Consider the following 19,265-nt stretch of genomic DNA (forward strand, 5'->3'; position numbering starts at 1 on the left):
TCACTTTCACTTAGTATTTTAATTCCAAAATCATTAGTTAGTGATCTACAAAATTCAAATTCACAGCACCCAGAACTATGGGTCCCTCCAGTTTCATTTGTGTGCATAAGTTGGGGTTAACATTACTTCTTATGGCTGATTTACAGTAGCTCACATTGTTGAGGAACGCTTTAACATAAGAACATGCAGATACAGTCATTATCTGAGGTTGCTGAGTATGTGGCTCTGTTTTTATAAATGTACCCTTGGATGAAGGTGCAAGGCTTAATAGGATGCTCAAGAGGCTCGTTCAGGTTGTTGGCATCGATATCATTCACACGATACTATACTGCCTCCTGGAGGACACATACTGTAAGGCAACATGACTTGACAAGGTCTCTGTCAACAGAGTAGGCACAGCACAGAGATTGCTTTCTATCACTGAACCAAGGTCGAACTTGTCATTGGACAACAACTGAAAAGAGCCACAAAACATTACAGTTTACCTTCAACTGGAAACATTGACAACATCTGAAAAAGTTTTACTTTTAGAACATGTTTTAGTATGCAGCATGTATTTCTACGCAGCAGGTTAGTCAGTATGAGTCCAGGGATTTTAATAAAGTGCCTTTTAAAACAGAGTAGCATCCTGAGTCATAGCATCTGACATTCATTCAGCTAAATGAAACAGTGACATCACAGATGGAAATGCTACATGTACACTTGTACAGTACAGCAGTTCTCTACAGGCTTCTCAACAGGCATCTCTATTCAAACTGTAAGAACTTTAAGAGATCAAGTGGTCATATAGAATTTTTACTGGGACTGGAAAACTAAAAAGACCCACTGCCAAATGCACCTTCATCAGGATTTCAACAGTCCGCTCTCCCTGCTTCACAGTTTCCCCACAAACTCCCATCTTACTTAAAAACACGAGACAAACAAGCTTGGTCCTCTTCTCCAAAAGATGATGACAGAGGATCGGAATGAAGTAAAGGAGAATCAGGTAAAATAAAAAGACATTTTAACCTGCTAATAGTTGATTCCTAGTTTAGTGAAGAAAAAGCAAACAAATAAATCAGCTATTCAGGGTGCATCACACTTGGTCACCACTGTTGGAAATGATTACTATGCAATTACATAACAGTTTGTTCAGTCGTGTTTTAGTAATGGCTTTTGGGACATTTTTGAATTTTGGAAAGAATGGCACTGATGACCACTGTGTTTGTTTGCATTTTATACCTCTGCTAAATCATAAACTCTGTCTTGGCCTAATATGACACCAATAAAGTCATAGGAAACACATTCCTGGCACAAACTTTTTAAGCACTTGTGTGGGCTCTGAAGGCGCTGTACGCCACTGCTGAACTGGGCTTACGTACTGCTGAGATTAAAACATAAATAACAAAATCTGATCTGGAATTAGTTAAAGTCAACATTTAGTCTGTCGTCAACATGACAAATGAATTGCTCCTTAATGCAACATAACACTTAATCTCAATATATGTACTGTAACTAACCGTACCTTAAATGATAGTGGACAACTACGCTAAACCTCTGCTAGAGCTAATTTTAAACTCCTCTCTAAATGTGGCAGGTCATTCTAATAACCCAATTACAGCACCTTGTACTTATATTTAGCATCTTCATCTGTTAATTCTAGTATGTGTCCCTTCCAGAAGATGGATAATAATTATAATAATAATCAAATAATCAAAACCATTTCGCTTCTGCCCATGAGATAGAAGTAGATCAAAAGCAGAAGGAAAACATGCACAAGCTCATATGAAACTGTACATGACTCCATTTCTGCCCTTATTTTCTTGTAAATGCTAAGAGCAAAGCGATGACGGGGTGTTGTGAGCGGCAGTGTTGGTGGGTGGTTGGAGAGTGGCCGGTCACAGAGTGCGCTCAGGAGATGATGCGAATGCCGAAGTATTTCTTGAGCTGCTCGAGGAAGATGAAGGTGAGCACTGTGTGAGGAATCAAGCGGATCCCTGCGGGGACAAGACCCTGCAACAAACATTTGGCATGAGATTACTATTTGTAGTTTTCTCCTGTTACATCTGTCAATTTAAAGCTGCTATGCCAAATAAGTACTTTAGTATAAAACAGGTACTTTATCATTAAGGTGGATTGCCAGCTACTGTAAATGCAGGTCATTTATCACACTTAAGAAGGACCGGCATGCTTTAAATGTTTGCTGTCAAAAATCATGTTAAAGTGACTTAACAGGTTTATTGTTAATATTTTTTTCATTGTTTAGCCCCATCAATACACTAAAAAATGACATACAGTACACTGTAAATTTCTCCCTTTCAGGTACTGATGTTTCCTCACGAGAACACAGGACTTGTACTTTACAAATGCATCTGTACGCTGTAGCATTAAAGAAACATGCAATGTCATTTTAGTTGTACTTTAAATTATAACTTGGTATTAATGCTTTGTGCAGACATGTATATAGTGTCTGATTTTAATGTTTATTATGAGTATGGCTGCCATTCAGGACATTCCACGGGACAAGGGGCAATGAAGCTTTATGTTCATTCATTCATTTATTAATATTGCTTAAGAGGCTAAAAGTTATTTCACAGCTTACTGTCAATGTACTTGTACTGTCCTTTAAGACTTTCCCCATCTCTTAAAAGGGCAATGAGGACAAATAGGTGTACCAAGTATTAAACTATGACAGACCTTCACTGGCTTTGACCTCTGGACCAGAATTCATCTCTCTCTCTTTTTTTTTTTTACATTTCAGACAATTATGACATGCAATAGCATGTTTGAGCACATTCTATCCAATTTATTTATAGTATTCTAGTAAGATGTGTTGCCCTTGGTTGTTATTAATTGACTACTAGTTAGCTACTGTTGTGCCTTTGCACCATTGTCAGTACTCATACCATTTGGTCCGACTGCCATTTTAAAAATATTTTTAGGAGACAGCACTCAAATTTTTTTTTTTTTTTTAGATTTTTTTTGTTCTGGGCCGCTGCGGTGATGACTCAGTCTCTGATTAAAAGTGCCACAGTGCCATTAATGTTTAGCGTCTAGGACTGTTTATTACCTTGTAAAATGCCAGCGGACCCAGCTTGGCAGTTTCTTGTAAGCAATGTGTCACCCCCTAAAAAGAGAGAGAGACACACTAGATTAGAATGAACACTGAGAAATGAAGAAGATGGATGAACACAAAGAGGGATGAAAAGATTAGAGGAGGCAATGAAGAAGTCCACTCACTGTGTACTCTCCCTTTGAGTTCATCAGCCTCGTCTTTAGTACATCCAGAGGTTGACACAAGAATGTAGCACAGCCTCCCTGTAGAGGAACAGTTCACATCACTTCACAAAAGAGCCCTGTAAACTTAACACTGACTCAACCAGGCTTCCAGGGCACACAAATAAAACCTGATACTTACTGCAATGAAGCTGGAAAGAAAGTGTGTAAGCATGTTATCTCTCATCATGCCTGTTCCCAGTACGAGCTGCTTGGCCTGGTCATAACACGCCAACTAAAAAAACAAAAACAACAAAGAATCTGTTGATGTATTTACTATAAAAAGATCAACTGACTTTGGGATATATAGCATATAGGGGGGGTCAGAAATATTTTGAAGATCTCTACAAAGCTGCATGTTGATTTGATGAAGAAAAAACACTTCTAACAAATGGATCAATCAGGGGACATTTGACTATATTTTATTTACTTTGAAAAAATGGTTGTATCCGTGCTACAGTCTGAAGTAAATTCCCTTTGCATAAGCTTGCCAACACAGACTTTAAAGTTAAGTGAGGCTGAGGTTGTATGGATTAATGCATAATGCATTGGTTAAATGGAAGCATTTGAGCAATTCATCTAGGAAATTGATTCAGTACTGATAAATTAATGTACTTTTAATTTAATTTCATTATCTTATTACAGGACTTATAGATGGATTCTTAATTTGACACGACTAATAAATATCTTCTTAAAGCTAGGGTAATTAACATTGGAGAAACTAGCAAGAGACAGCTAGATTTAGAAGTATCCAAACGAAAAAAGCCCACCCCCCCTCTTCAGGCCTCCCTCCAAAGCCACTCCCCCAAAACACATTTTCATGCACAATGAGTGCGCGGGCAGAGTGTGTGCAGGAGGTAGGCAGGTAGGTAGACAGGCAGGTAGATGGGCTTATTACAGTTCCAAATTTTATACCTGCGATACCAAAAAAAAGGTTCCTGATCATAAATCAGCTTATCACCTAGCACTGTGACTTGCCTGACCAACAGTGACCAACGCTCCTCTGCTGGAGGCCATGGTGGCTCCTGAGAACAGTCTCCTCACACCCTCTGTTGGACACAAGTCAGAGGTCAGACATGATGCCACCCTGTGCTTTACATGAAGTTACATACTGGACAATATTCTGCTTGGGATTTACCTTCTCTGAAGACTCTGAAGAGCCCATCGATGGCATGTTTGTAGCTGAAAGAAAAAAAACATTCAGGGTTAAATTATGATAAGAGATTAAGAACGGAAAACTTTTAGCTGAGTAAGTTACAGCTACTCACTTTCTCCTCAGTTCTGGTGGTAGTTTCATGTCATTCTGCATCCTGGAAGCAAAAACTGTTCAGATTTTTTGAATGCACTCTTTCATATGCTCATGCCTGGGCCGAAAAAATAACCACACATGGTTTGCTTGTTCAGAATAATTTAACTGTGTATGTGTTAATGAGAATTTGAATTGTCATGGCGTGTTACCTGACGTTCACCATGTCTGCCGGCGTGCCAACAAACCCACCAGTAAAACCTGTTGGCAGAGAAAACTTGTTGGCCCACAATCCTGGGTGACACTGTATGTTTACGTGTGTGTGTGTGAGAGAGAGAGAGAGAGAGAGAGAGAGCAAGAGAGAGGGGCAAAGAGGAGCAGAATGTGTGTGTGTGTGTGTGTGTGTGTGTGTGTGTGTCCCACCTCCGAAGGCTCCCAGCAGGACCTTCTGGTAAAAGGGCATGGGGCCCTGGCTTGTGCTGCCCATCATGTCCCTCACTGTCTCATAGATGGCAAATCTGGTGAGGGAATAGGACATCTGAGAGGAGAGGAGAGGAGAGGAGAGGAGAGGTGGAGAGGTGAGGTGAGATGAGGTGAGGTGAAGTGGAAAGGCGAGGTGAGGTGGAGAGGTGAGGTGAGGTGAAGTGGAAAGGTGAGGTGGAGAGGTGAGGTGAGGAAGTGGAAAGGTGAGGTGGAGAGGTGAGGTGAGGAAGTGGAAAGGTGAGGTGGAGAGGTGAGGTGAGGAAGTGGAAAGGTGAGGTGAGGTGGAGAGGTGAGGTGAGGTGAAGTGGAAAGGTGAGGTGGAGAGGTGAGGTGAGGTGGAGAGGTGAGGTGAGGTGGAGAGGTGAGGAGAGACAAAAAGAATGAGTCTAGCAGAGAGCTGTATCCTATACTTTCCTCACTATTTAACCATTTATTTTTTCCACCACTAGGAGGAGCTGCTGGCAACACAACCAATCTAATCTAAAATAAGGTTCATTTAAAGTCTGTGGCCAGAAACTAAACAGGATGCACCGTTTACTGGATAAAACGTATCCTACTCCCATCCAGTGGCTGTAATTCAAACAGTTCTTTCTCCCTCCAATCATACTGAATCTCCTGCAACATTAACAGACTTGCTGAACACACTGCTGTCCTCCTTTGCTTTAAAAAACTAATCTGTTGATCTACTGATGGTATCCTGCAGCCACAGACCAACATTTTGGCCATGTAATAATAAAAACTTCACATGAATAATTAAGAGGAAACCTACTGAGACAAAAGCATACAAATCTATTTGAATCTCATTAGAATGAACCTGTTACAGAAAACCTTTCTAATGTGGTCTGCCATACTCCCTCTCTTCCTCTAACCAGAAAAATGCTAAAGTAAATCATAAATACATTATGTTTTACTCAAACTTCAGACTGAAGTCGTGTACAGTGAAGAAAGCAACGTGGAGAAAATATTTTAAATAAGCCTGTTAATGCTAGCACATTATTTTCAACATATCTCACCTTTATTATTACTATTATTTTATTATTATTATTATTAACATTATTATATTGTTGGGTATTTTATTCCATTTTATTTTTGTATTACTTTCAATTGATTTTATTTGCCTCATTGCAGTACTGAAATGTTTTAATCCTGCTTCAACAATGTAAAGCACTCTCAGCTTTGTTTTGAAAAGTGCTATATAAATAAATTTGGTTAATTGTATTATTATTATTAATTATTATATTAATATTAATATTATTATTATTATTATTATTATTATTATTATTATTATTATTTTAATAATGTCCATACCAGTCAGTGTCTACCTTAGTGTAATCTATAACATCATCCTGTAGGTTATAAAAAGGATACTAAAATCATACATGAGGGTATGAGATAATCATAATATAATTTATTATATAAATTATAATTTTTTCTTGCAATTTTTAGGTTTATTTTAATTCTAAAGTATCGAGTTGCATTATACTTTATTCTTGATACTGCACTTAAATCTTGCACTGCTCTATTTTAAGTTTTAATTCACACATTGTCTTTACATTTTATCCTTGATGTTTTATTTGTGGCTTTTAATCATCCATTGTGTTTAAGTTTTATTCCTCTTTTATTCCTATGCCTGCCTGTTTATTCATACATTACTGTGTATTTTATTGTTGTGTGTTATGTGTAAAGCACTTTGTAATGCTGGTTTTGATAAGTGCTATACAAATAAACTTTTATTTATTTATTTATTTATTTATTTATTTATTATTATTATTATTATTATTATTATTATTATAAATGTTATTATAGTCACATGTTGTGCCCTTATGATGGGGCAGTGATATTATAAGCCTATTAATTAATTTAAGCATTCACACGTCGAGCTGTCCTTCCTGCATTTGGCAGCTGCAGCTGTGTTGCTTGTAGCCTGGATTATGTGTTTAACTTCTTCGTATTTCTCTAATATTATAATTTGCTCTTTATTTGTAAAATATTCCGCTCTGCTGCCAGTAGACTGGTCCATGTTTGGTCATATGCTGCAAACACCGCCCCTTTTATGTGAACGCGCTCGTGGCTAGATTGGGAAACCCTGGGCTGACTTACCGAGTTGATTACCAGCGTCGTGTGACAGCTTATCCTCACTGCGGTTGTTGGTTTAGTGAAACCAGATAACAAAAAGAGATCCGGGTTATGTTGAACTTGCTTCGTAGTATTGGCCCCTGGTCTTTAAGGATCTATACACAGACTGCTGACTGCAGAGAGCCATCAGCAAACTAATTTTAACAGAAAAGATGGCATAACTACTAGCATTAATGTGATTAGTATTATCATCTCTTTCAGTATAGTTTTATCTGTTGTCTGATTTTGTATTTATTTACTTTTTATTGCTACAGTCTTGGCCAGGTCTCCCTTGCAGAAGAGGTTTCCACCCTCAGTGGGACTTACCTGGTTGAATAAAGGTTAAATAGAAAATAAAAATTACAAGCTAATGAACACAAGAATGCACACAGGCTCAGAAAGAGACTTAGGTATGCACACAGACACACATACCTGTCTACAAAGGGAGGCAGAGAGGCCGTTGTAAAGAGCCAGCACCCCGTCGCTCTTCACCACATGAACAGCCATCCCCATCATTCTCATCTTCACCTCCTGCTGTGTTTGGAGGTGTACCTGGAAAGACATGTCATGTAGTAGCACTGGTGTCATTTTCAATACCAAGCACCGTAGTGATATAACAAATCTGCAGACAGAGACAATGCGTGCTAGTGTTGGGGCTGACACAGCAACTTTTTCTTTTTGTTCCTTCTTGTGAGGTAACACCAGTTCACATATTTAGGCAACTAAATGTGTCAAAGGGCTAAATGTGTCGCCTCTTAAAAGGGTACAATGATTTAGTATTGCACGCCCATTAACGTTGGGGGACTTTGGGGTGACACAAATTTTAAAAAGGAATGGCCAAAATCTCATCAGGAAAGGCAGATATATCCTGACTATTAGTCTTCAGTATGGGTCAAACTACAAAAACACTGAAAATGTGAATTTTTATATAACTCAACCGTGTAACACTAGAACTGCCAGGAGTCGCTGAATAGCTAAAACCGCCAATGGGTAAAATTTACCCGCTATTAGAATGCATTGATTTTGTGATTATTTCTGCTACACGTTGCTCAAACACACCTTGGTTGTGCACTAGGGTTGGGTGATGTCTACCAAATTGGCATATGTCCACAGTGAAACGATGGGGGATGACATCGTGTCTTGCATCACAGTAAGTGAAGGTGGTTAGCCCCGAGGTTAGCATCAACTTCAGCCCAGGAGGAAAACAAAGTCTTCCCTGTGCTTCCTGACCACGGTCTGAGAGCTGCAGTAGGAACGGTTAACACTATGCTTAAGTTACCTCATTAAGCAGATCATATGATTATAAACAATATTTTAAATACTAGTCATAGTAAATAACTAAAGGGGTGGGTGGTTGACTTTTAAAATATGATGTTACTCAGAGGGCTCAGTGGTTGGACGATGGCATCGTTCATCGGCCCAACCCTAGTGTGCACCTCCCACAAACAGCATCCCAGCACTTCAGGCATTTACAGAATGTTTCACCACCTGAAGTACCGCAAAACACACCGGCGTCAGAGGGAAAGACTACTTTAGACTAAATCCATTTCATAAATGTTTATAGGCTACATTTGATCATTTTAGTATAATAGTTTTGCCTCACTTTTCACGAAGGCTCTGGATTGTTGTCAGATGATGGCCCATCAATCAACCCAGGACACTTCGCTCAGTTCTGAAGCCTCTCCTTCACTCAATGCACTGAGCAAGTCTAATGTCTGTTTTGCATTCATAACTCTTTCTCTTATCCAAATTAAAGGTTAGCCTATGACTTGACACAGTTCTATCACGCACACTAGTAGACAAAAGGCACCAATAGAATGTTAAACTAAATGCTCGAAATTTATAGGACGAAAATGACTGCGTTCTCTATCGGGGTAACTTTTACCCACTGGTGCTTATAGGTGTAAATGCCCATTTTTTTAAATTTGTCTTTATCTTGACAATTTTTAACAACAGGGGTTGCTACATAACACACCCCTTTGAAAAGTCAAAGACTGGGGAACTTGAATATTGTATGGAAACAAAGTGTCATACAATCGAAAAACAGCAGCGGGTAAATTTTACCATTGGCGGTTCTAGTGTTAAATTATATTAAGGCCTAAAGTTATGCATAATTAAGGACACGGCCGCATTGAGTGACAGAGTGGTGCCGTCACATGTCGCTGGTTTCAGCAACGAGGCTTCATTCGGCCCGCCTCAGCTCGGCCCACAAGCCACGTCTTCACCCACTTTTGGATTATCTGGGAGCCCGTGGAGTCAGGCGCTGCTGAGATGGTGTCAGCGGGAGCCACCACACCTTCACACTGCCTCTTCAGAAACCTATGGGTGACGTCACGGAGACTACGTCCATATTTTATACGGTCTATGGATTCCTCACTACCCATAATGCAACTCAATATCTTTAATTAGACCCTTGCTGCCTGGTAAACACACGTCTTTCAAACTCCATACATCCAGTTTGTAACACAGTCTTTCTGTTGAAAAGATTTAGTCTCTGATGACATCACTGTGACATCGTCAGGGTTATTTTCTCAGAGTCACAGAGGACATCCTACAACTGTGTTCACAGGCTGAGTAGTACTAACCACGATGAGTAAACTGACCTTCATGTGTCAAATCGGTAGAGGAAGAGAGTAATGTTTTACACAGGCAGTTATACCATACACACGTTCTTCTAAATGTCTTAGCCCCTGAGTGTGTGTGTGTTGTTCTTGTCAGAGGAGGTCAGCAGCTCTACAATGTGGCCTTTGTCCTCTGTTCTAATCAGTATTTGCATTTGAAGGCCACTAAGCCCTTCAAAACACAATGGGTGCGTTCTGATCAATTAGTAGTTCCCTGCTAAGTGGACTGCACAGGGTATTTAGCCATGTTAAGTAAGATTCCAAATCGTAGGGAGCAAAAATGCTCAGTTCAAAGGAACTGTGAACTGTGTAGGGAAGAAGTGAACAACGGTTCATCAGTTTGCCGTAAGTTGACAAGCAAGATTACCCATCAGTCATTGCACCTCGCAGGAGCGTTAAAAAAAAACAATGGAGCTGACAAAGAAATGTATGTATGTCTGCAAGCATTGTCATTGCAACTAACGTTATCATTATTGATGTGACTATTTAAGTGGTTAAGTTACCTAAAAACATCAGTGCTCAAATAATCTATGAATCAAATACTCCAGTATCTCTAGGGAGCCGAGCTGTTGTTGACCTTATAACTACTAGCAAGCTAAACTTACGTTGGTGGCTAGTATAGCTGTGTAACTTTAATATTACAACAAACGTTTAGTGCTAATGTTAGCTGCTGCAGTTAGAAACATAAGTAACCTAACCAACAGTTGAGTACTCAGTCATTATGCATCCCGCAGCCGGCATTGTGCTCTGGAGACATCGCTGGCATTTTTGTTTGTTTTACCTTAGAAGTGTAAGGTTGACAACAACAAGGTGCACGTGGCATGGCATTCATTTTGAGCACCATTCGTAACTATCAAGGACGACATAATATACATATTACATAATAATCTGTAAATAATTAGCATAATATGAATCTCTTAAGAATGATACCGAACATCTTGTAAATTAATCAAATCACATTTATTCACAAGTTACATACATTTCCAGTTTTGTAATGGTATCAGTTTTTGTTTCAATATTTAATTTCAGTAGTGTCAAATTTCCACAGCGGCAGCAGGTATCTGAGGTGTTTACGTTACCAGGGTAACACAAGGAGGAAGTGATGTCTGTGTTGGTGATGTTGCAGGCAATTTTGTGGAGGGAAGTTCCCTTAACCAAAATTCCCTGAACAGGGAGCAGGAAGTACTGCTTATGTACGCTGTGGAACGGAACACAGCTCCAGTTTTTCCTGCCTCATCACCAGTCTTTATTGAGGGGCTGCTCATGATTCTTTCAATCATTTTGTCTATTTTTGCTCCATCTGTTTAATCACCCGCAAGATTGATCCTGTTGGTCTACACCTACACACAGTGTAGGCAAGGACACAAGTCAGACAGGAAGTTAAACATTTAGTCCATGACTTGATTAAAGTGTCCAGTAACTCAAATTCCCAAACTTCCTCTCAGCTCACTGAGGTTCAAAGTATCAGCAGGACCTTGGAGGAAAGTTTGAGATTTGGGAGAACTAATGGTTGCACAAACAAAATCAGGAATGTAGCTTTTAATGCAGTGGTGTAACATTTGCTGCTGTTTACACAAAGTTTACCCTTTCATTGTGTACTGCGAGTCATATGTAATTAGATATTTATAAACATTTGAGTGGTAAACCTAGTTTAAAATGATGCATGGACTAGAAACTTGCCAAAACTTCATATTTTTCTGATAAATTTTCTCTAAAAATTTCTGTAATATGATTTCAGTGTACACAGTCCCGTCATCACGACTTCTAAAAGACGAAATGAAAAGAAGCGAGTCTCCAGTCATGCAGGCAGCTCTGTCAGGTTGTACTTTAGGCACAGTTGTGCTTTGAGATAAATGCTGACATTAACATGCTAACATGCTCACAATGATGATGCTAACATGCCGATTTGTAGTGGGTATAATGTTTACCATGTTCATCCTGTTAGTTCAGCATGTTAGTATGCTAACATTTGCTAATTTGCACTAAACACAAAGTACAGCTGAGGCTGATGGGAATGTAATTAGTTTTGCAGGTGTTTGGTCATAAACCAAAGTGTTTGACTGGGGACCATGAAGGTCTGTACAAAAGTTTATGACAATCCATCCAAAAGTTGTGGAGATATTTCACTCTGGTCCAAAGTAGTGGCCCAAACCAAAAGACATTGCCATCGACACAGCGAGGGCTAAAGATCCACTAGAAAATCCTACAAACTCAACTTTTTTAATATTGTCTTTGATAACTGGACACAATCTACTTTTGAGCCAGGTTTCACACTTTTAATGTAATTACTTACAATAACTTCAAGGATTTTAATCTGGCTGTAGGCAGAATTGACTAACTTTAACGCTGGTATTTTCGCTCTGATAAAGGGAACCACAAAGTGTTAAGACAATGTCATATTGAGCCACTAGCAAGCTAATGTGTATGTGCACAGGGACACTTGTGCATACACACACACACAAACACACACAGGTGAAATATTACACCCACATGAGTTAGTAAGTGTCTGGCTAAAAGATTTTTTAGGTGAGGCCAGACAAATCTTGATACTCCACGGTATCAGTTTACGACAACAATAGAGCAGCTTATCTGATGGTGTAAAGGATGCCTGGGTTAACACAAAAGAGGAAGTCAATCCAACATGACTAGGCAATTTTTGCGATGTGATATGTGCACTCGGTCAAGCCCTACTTCCCTGCTGAAAACCACATTTCATATATTCTTTCCTCTAAATTACACTTCAGTCCTTCTAAATTTAGACGCTCTGCTGTTAGTTTGAACAGGAATGTGCTAAGTGTAGAGCGGTATGAAGCCATTCACTTTGTAAGCTTTTGCTACAAAGTCACCATCTGCCTCACTGTCCCGTGACGGAGAACAGAACAAACTTTGAGTTCTCATGTGTGTTTTTATGCTATGTGTGTAAAAATGTTTTTTTAAATACTCCATGAGTGAAGAAGGGTCTATGGATCATCATCAAGAGCAGCTCAGTTTAAAGGTGAACTGTGTGCTCATCGTCTAATTTAATTCTACAATGATTGCTCTCAGGGGAATCATAATAAAAAAGTTGCTGTAACGTTATTCAACTGATGCATTTTGGACCATCCATGGTTAAATTACACAAGGGTGAAAAACAAATGTGCTATTTAGGCGATACATCTACTGTATATTATCATTTATCAGCTTTCAGCAGGACCATCTTGTGATGATTAAATCGCGTCATGTTTTCATTTTACAAATCTCTGTGACCCAAATGAATGATTCTGAACAAGCTGTCATTAAAACATTAACAAAATTAGTTACTGAAGATTTTGTTTAAACATTAAAAGCTCTGTCTCATGTAATACATGACAGTGGAGCACAGATCATTGCTTTGAACATTTGATTACTATGTGATTTTTCATACATTTGCCTTTTGGGGGGATTTTTTTATCGTTTAAATAACCTTTGTAATATTATAATGATAATGATGATGATGATTTCAGCCACATCACAGTCTCCCTACTGCTCTTAAATCAACACTGGTTCTTTCAGGGTGCTAACAACACCATATTTAATGTTGCCATTTAACCTCCATTTATTTTGAATAGCATTCAAGCCTCCGTTGCTCAAGCAGTGACAGAAGCTGCAAATGCAAGCAAAGCTTGCAGCCTCGCACAATGGGTGCAACGGCAGTTGAAATTCACTTAACTCATTCTCAGGTAACGAAAGCACACCGGTTCAAACTGCTGAGCTTATTAAATGCCGTTTCTACGTGCTGTTTCCTTCTTGTAGTAAGTACCATGCAGCTTTTATCACAGCATGAAATAGTGTCCTCTTTGCACTAATGGTCATTATCATACAACAGCTAATGTGCAGGGGGGCAACAACAAAATAAGGCACGAATGAAGAAGAGTGAAATAAGGCTGTGATCAACTAAATGCAGGAAACTGATATAAAACTGACTGAATAGGAGTGTGAAATTAGAAAGGGACAGGTGCATGCCAATGTTCTGAAAACAAGGGAATTTTTGTTATTGTAGTTTGGCCTGTCAAACTGGTCAGCAGTGGGAGCGGCAGCAGTGGCTGTGACACAGCTCATCAAGGAGATTAAGGTACCTTAAACCCTCCACGCTTCAGTGCCATGATTTGCGTTTAGAAAAAATAAAAATCGCACTCCTCAAATCTGAATACAGATTCAATGTGACGCTTTCCAAGGATATTATCTCTGATGTCCATCACGAATAAACATTCATAAATCTGTTTAGACATCATAGAGCAAAGATACTCTTTATAACTGCAGAATTCACCAGAAGTTTTCTTCAGTATCAAAGTAATCCAGTGATAGCAAACAGGAAATGCTAATAGCTAATTGGTATACTTTTATTGGTGCCAGTTCGCCAAAATGTATACAAATATAGGCTAAGAAAAAAAGCAGGGCACAAAGGAATCCAACCAACTGAAACACTCATGGACCAGATCCCAAGTCTAGACAATATCAGATCAGAATCAGAAATACTGTATTGATCCCCGAGGGGAAACTCTTTTGTTACAGCTTCTCAATATCACGTCAGTGCACACAGGAATAGGAGTACTAAGCAAATCAAAATATAATACACTATAATACAGCTAAGATAAATTAAGTAAGTACAAAGTGGATATAAGTATAAAAGCTAAAATAAGTGTAAGATAAATTGGCTGTTGTCAACCTGAGCAGCACTGAACTGACCTCGACCCTGCTCACCATAGTTTTTCCTTAATTCCAACCATTTCAGTAAATCAATTTGTGTCTTTCTGAGATTTAAAGACAGTCCTCAGTGATGCAGATGAAAACGTTGTTATTTTATTTGAACATTTCTTTAAATTAGTCAGACACCATTCACCAGAGGCCCACTGTTGACTGGTAGAGTTGGAATCAAGATCCAGTGAATGTGAAAACAGTAGGTTCACTCCACTGTCATTTAAGATGCTGACAATGGGGTTGCATTTGTTGTTATTATTATGCATAAATCAGATTATGAGAATGTCCTCTTAACTTCAGAAAACAAATATTTTTGATATGAAGCGTTCTCAATGAAGCATGCTGACTGCTCAGACAGGCTTGTTTTAATAGATATCAAAACTCCAGTGAATCCACCAAGTACACCTATTGTGTCTGGGAGTTTCAGGTTTTGTGGTTTTGTAGATTTATGAAGACTCCCACACTCACTCTAAAGTCTTACATGAAAAACACCTGCAGTTCTTAGTGTTTCTTAAAGAACTCGCCTTGTCACCAATGGCAGTTCTAAAGGGGGGGGGCACCCATATTAAGCCTGGACTGGACCCCCTACTGGCTCCCATAACTGTGGCGAATATTTTTGTAAGGCAGAACAAAAACTTTAGAAATGCAGAACCAAAAAATAAATCATGTTGTATAGTCAGACCATTTTAGGTGACGGACCCACTGGACTTTGAGCTATGCATGTGCTCAATTCAAAAATCTTTGCCGCTGACTGAGACCGACTGTGTGAAGTGCTACCTGTGAAGTGCCGTGAAGTCTATCCTTTATAACACGTGAGGTGAGTCATGTTCATGATTTCAAAACCTACTCAATTATATAAACTTATAGTACATTAAAAAGGTCGTGTTATTCATGAAATTGCCATTGCATTACGATGTTATTCTGTAAAATGTAAAGTTTGCTTTGGCTGAGTTGATCTAATGTAACTTTTAACCATATTCTCTGGTAGACCAGCACCTTTACGTTGTGTAATTTCGTAGTAACCTTTACCATGATAGTAATTTCTGTTTTTCAACATTTTTACCATAGATATATAATGGTCTGTTACATATCTATGGTGTAATCTATGATATCTAAGCGATTTGACTATGGGATTTTATTTCTTTTGGAGAACCAAACCTATGGGGGTGGTGGTGGTATGTAACAGTTATGCTTAATATATTTGGTGGCCCCAGCCTGGCCCCCCAATTTGAAACGGTCTAGAACCACCACTGCTTGGCACACTGGAATAGTTGCTCAGCACTGAACACCTTTTACTAGTTTTCGGGTCATTAGGTCTTTTTGTTGGTAACCTGGAGGGAAAAATGCTGTATGACCTACAAAAAAAATCATTTTCTCACTTTTTTCATGAAAAACAAAAAACAAAATTAATATTATTAACAGCTACTATACTGGCCTCTCTTCTTCTCTGGATAATAATAACTTTTGTTAATTGTGCTGTATATGTGACTGGTTGTTTTTTTTTTTCCTTTTTCATAGTTTGCAAATGTTGTTTGATGAAAGGCATATGCGAAAACTTGTCAGTTCTAAAGGTTTTCCTCAATACAACTAGGTAACACAGCCACACTGAAAACTACTATATGGTTCGACAAAATGATGTTTGTAGTACACAGAAAAATGAACTTGACTCCCATTGTGAACACTGAAGCAACTTCAGTCTTCTACTACTATAACTGCATATGGCCTCACCAGCTAACAAGCAAGTTAGGGCAGAAATGAAGCACTCCTGAAACAGTTTTACTGCAGTGAGGTGATTACCGGCCTTCATATCGGTCTACATAATCACACACCACATGACTTCCTAAGGACCAGTTAATGTTGTTAGAGTCATGTGCTGCAGTCTTCAACGCAACCAAAAGAGGAGTACAAGTAAAGCGAGTAAGGATTTTGGCATAGAGGATGTGCAGGTTTACTCCTGTGTGCATCACAACTAGGCAAAGATTAACAAGAATGAACATGCATGACCCCACTGAGACGCGCACACACACACACACACCTGCTGTCAGGTGAAGACAGGCTGCTTATGGAGGTGAAACAGTATTCCCTCTGGTCAGTGTGTTCTTACAGTAACCATATTGTATTTATCTCAGTGAAACACAACTACTAAATGTAAAACTAATGCTACATTGAGACGTTCTGTGTACTTTAAAATGACTTCAGCAATAACTTAATATTATTTTTCACAAATGATTAACAGCACGTGTAAGTTGGCCTTACCAACTTTCACTTGCCCTAACCTGTGCTCTATATTTTAACGGCCTTGAACATCCTAATACACATTGCAGCGATGCCATGGGAGACATGCGAGACATCATGGCCACTGAAAGCTCACTGAAAGCTCACTGCAGCCACAGGAAGCACACGAGGATTTCTAGTAGGCATAGAGACCGGTCGTCAGGAGGCAAATAACTGCAGTCTACGCTTCCCTCTATGACTACTGCTAGAAACAGCTGTAGCCTGGTGTTCAGGCCTGCACTCCTCTACACACCAGCGGAGGGCTGGCGGTTCCCTTCAGCCCCATCTCACCTTGAGGAGATCCAGAGGATGCGTGCAGCAGGCGGCTCCGCAGGACGCCAGCCCACCGAAGTACCACCGCGATATCCGTCTCTCGGTCATGACCGTGCTCTGCAGTAGTCAGCTATAGCGGTATTTCCTTCCTCCCAGTCCGCCTCGACACGCTGTCCGCCTGCTCTGCTGGCTTCCTGGCAGTAGCTTCTTGTGGTCTACAGGACACGGGTAACCTCGTTAATCTTCAAACATTTCGATTAGACCACGGACCGTGGGACTTTGGGCTCCAGCAGCATCGCGCACACTCACGCCACATAGCGTGCGTATATGCGTGTAAAAGACTGTGTGTGTGTGTGTGTGTGTGTGTGTGTGCGCGCACTGTCTGCTGGTGTTTGGGCCACGATGTGCGGCGCAATAGGAAGCCGCTGTAGACAGAGGAGGAGAGCGCAGCCAATTGCCACCGTGGACGGCGGAGCTGCCTACCCGCCCCGGGCTCCGAGATCCAAAGGTCGACAGCGGGGTATGAGAATGCTAAACTCCCCGAACAGCACACACGCACACAGCCCACTTACACCAGCGCTCACTGTCATGCGGGTGTTAAAGTGATACGCAGTCTCCCCCAGCTGTAGACAGGCCAAATGTTCACTCTGTCTCTTTAAGAGGACAATAGCCGACTTTCTCAAGCAAACAGAAACTTCTGTCACCAGAAGGAAAAAAACACGTTTTGGTAAGATTATGCGTAACATGTGTCTACATGAAACATCCTATACAAGGCTCTCACACACTGTGAGGTTGTTTCAGTGAGACAAATGCCGACGATAAAAGAACGACAAGAGCGACAGTCTATCAGCAAATATGGGACGCCAAGATTTTTATATCCGACCGAACAACTGTCATTTGGAAAGTAAGAATAGAGATTTAAGGGAGGGAGATTTAACACACATGAGATAGAAATAAAGGAGCCTACATACTCATTCCAGATTATTAAAAGAAAGTTGATAAAAAATCCTTACTGTTATTGATCAGTAGAGGTCAGTAATTAGGTGTGACCATGGGCCAGTTTCTTTCAGCGTTGTTCATTGGGGGGCCAATATAGTTTTGCAGGGACAGTGGAGATGCAGCCCTATATTTGTACGTTGTTGTTCTTAGAGTATTTTATTTTTGAGTATTTTATTTTTGAATATTTTATTTCTGTAATTTTTCTCATTAGCTAGTGAGTGCTAACAGAGTTACAGCAGCTTATGTTACTGTAAAACTCATTTGGCAAAAAATGACTGGTACAGAAATATATGCTTAGTTTTGGACTATGAGACTTAAATTGCAATTAATGGGTTATCCACACTCAATGATGTGACCTGTTATGGTTTTATGAAAATTATGGTGTTATGGTTGAATGAAAATACTGTTCTTATTGCTGCCTTTGAGAAAAATGTTGTCAGCACGCCATGTCTATAGGGTGCTAACTATTTGTGTTTGAGACTTGTTACAAGGTCATGTTTATTGGGATTTACGTAGGCCTGTTAATTACACTGAAAAATGATCCATAAGTTTTGATGCAAAGTATGACGCTATGAAAGGGAAACCTTCAGCTTTCTTTGGGGGGCCAGACATTTTTGTTGGAGGGCTGGATTTGGCCCCTGGGCCACTATTTGCCTACCACCCTAAAATAATTTGAAGAAAATCTCATTGGTGTGTGACGTCATCAAGCAGGCAGAGTTGTTGAAACTCCTCCACACAAAGTGAGATTGTGAAATAGGCTAACTTTTTCTTATATTAATGTTAAAAATTGTCATCTTAAACACCATTTGCCAAATTTTGTCATAAAGTAGCCTACATAACAGTTGGGATGCCTAACCTTTAAAAGAAAGTGATATTATCTGTTTTGTAAGTCATTCTTCATATCTGTGGCTTGCTAACGGTAACTTGATGTTAGCATAGTTTCATCCTGCTGTGTGGAAAGTTACAAAGTTATCCAAGATACATACATTAGCCTTCATATTTGAAGCTTTTTATCTTTTAAAAATGAAACAAAATATCTGAAAATACTTAAAGCAAAAGCATAAATCTTACATTTGTGTGGCTCGTCCGAATATGTTTTCAAGTGCACAGTCTTCTTCACCTCATTCTGATGTGTCAGGTCCTGATGGGCTTGTTGCTGCCCCCTGTGTTCAACAGTGGAATAGTTTGGCCTTCATCAGCCACTTTCTTAACTTTTTCCTGTTGGTTTTTTAAAGGATTTCATGCCTTTAGTATCAAGTTAACAGTTGAGAGATGACAAGAGG

At 39.6% G+C, this 19,265-nt stretch overlaps 2 protein-coding genes across 2 annotated transcripts in view; one reads left to right on the forward strand and one right to left on the reverse strand.

Annotated features, from left to right (window-relative positions):
* On the reverse strand, positions 1 to 17,504 carry slc25a10b (solute carrier family 25 member 10b). The gene is made up of 12 exons (XM_044189599.1): positions 17,363 to 17,504; positions 17,002 to 17,198; positions 7,532 to 7,651; positions 4,925 to 5,039; positions 4,714 to 4,762; positions 4,524 to 4,565; positions 4,394 to 4,437; positions 4,234 to 4,304; positions 3,398 to 3,490; positions 3,220 to 3,297; positions 3,050 to 3,106; positions 1 to 1,992 (listed from the first exon to the last, which is right to left on the reverse strand). Exons 2-12 carry the CDS (start codon positions 17,089 to 17,091, stop codon positions 1,891 to 1,893), a joined length of 861 nt encoding a protein of 286 aa, XP_044045534.1. The 5' UTR covers positions 17,092 to 17,198; positions 17,363 to 17,504; the 3' UTR covers positions 1 to 1,890.
* The window catches only part of LOC122873201 (GTPase IMAP family member 9-like), a 9,058-nt gene continuing 7,161 nt past the window's right edge, over positions 17,369 to 19,265 (forward strand). The window contains exon 1 of the mRNA XM_044189600.1: positions 17,369 to 17,503. The gene's annotated coding sequence lies outside the window, so the exon portion shown is untranslated. The remainder of the gene's footprint in view (positions 17,504 to 19,265) is intronic.

This window comes from Siniperca chuatsi, linkage group LG3 (assembly GCF_020085105.1).
Source record: "Siniperca chuatsi isolate FFG_IHB_CAS linkage group LG3, ASM2008510v1, whole genome shotgun sequence".
NCBI lineage: Eukaryota > Metazoa > Chordata > Actinopteri > Centrarchiformes > Sinipercidae > Siniperca > Siniperca chuatsi.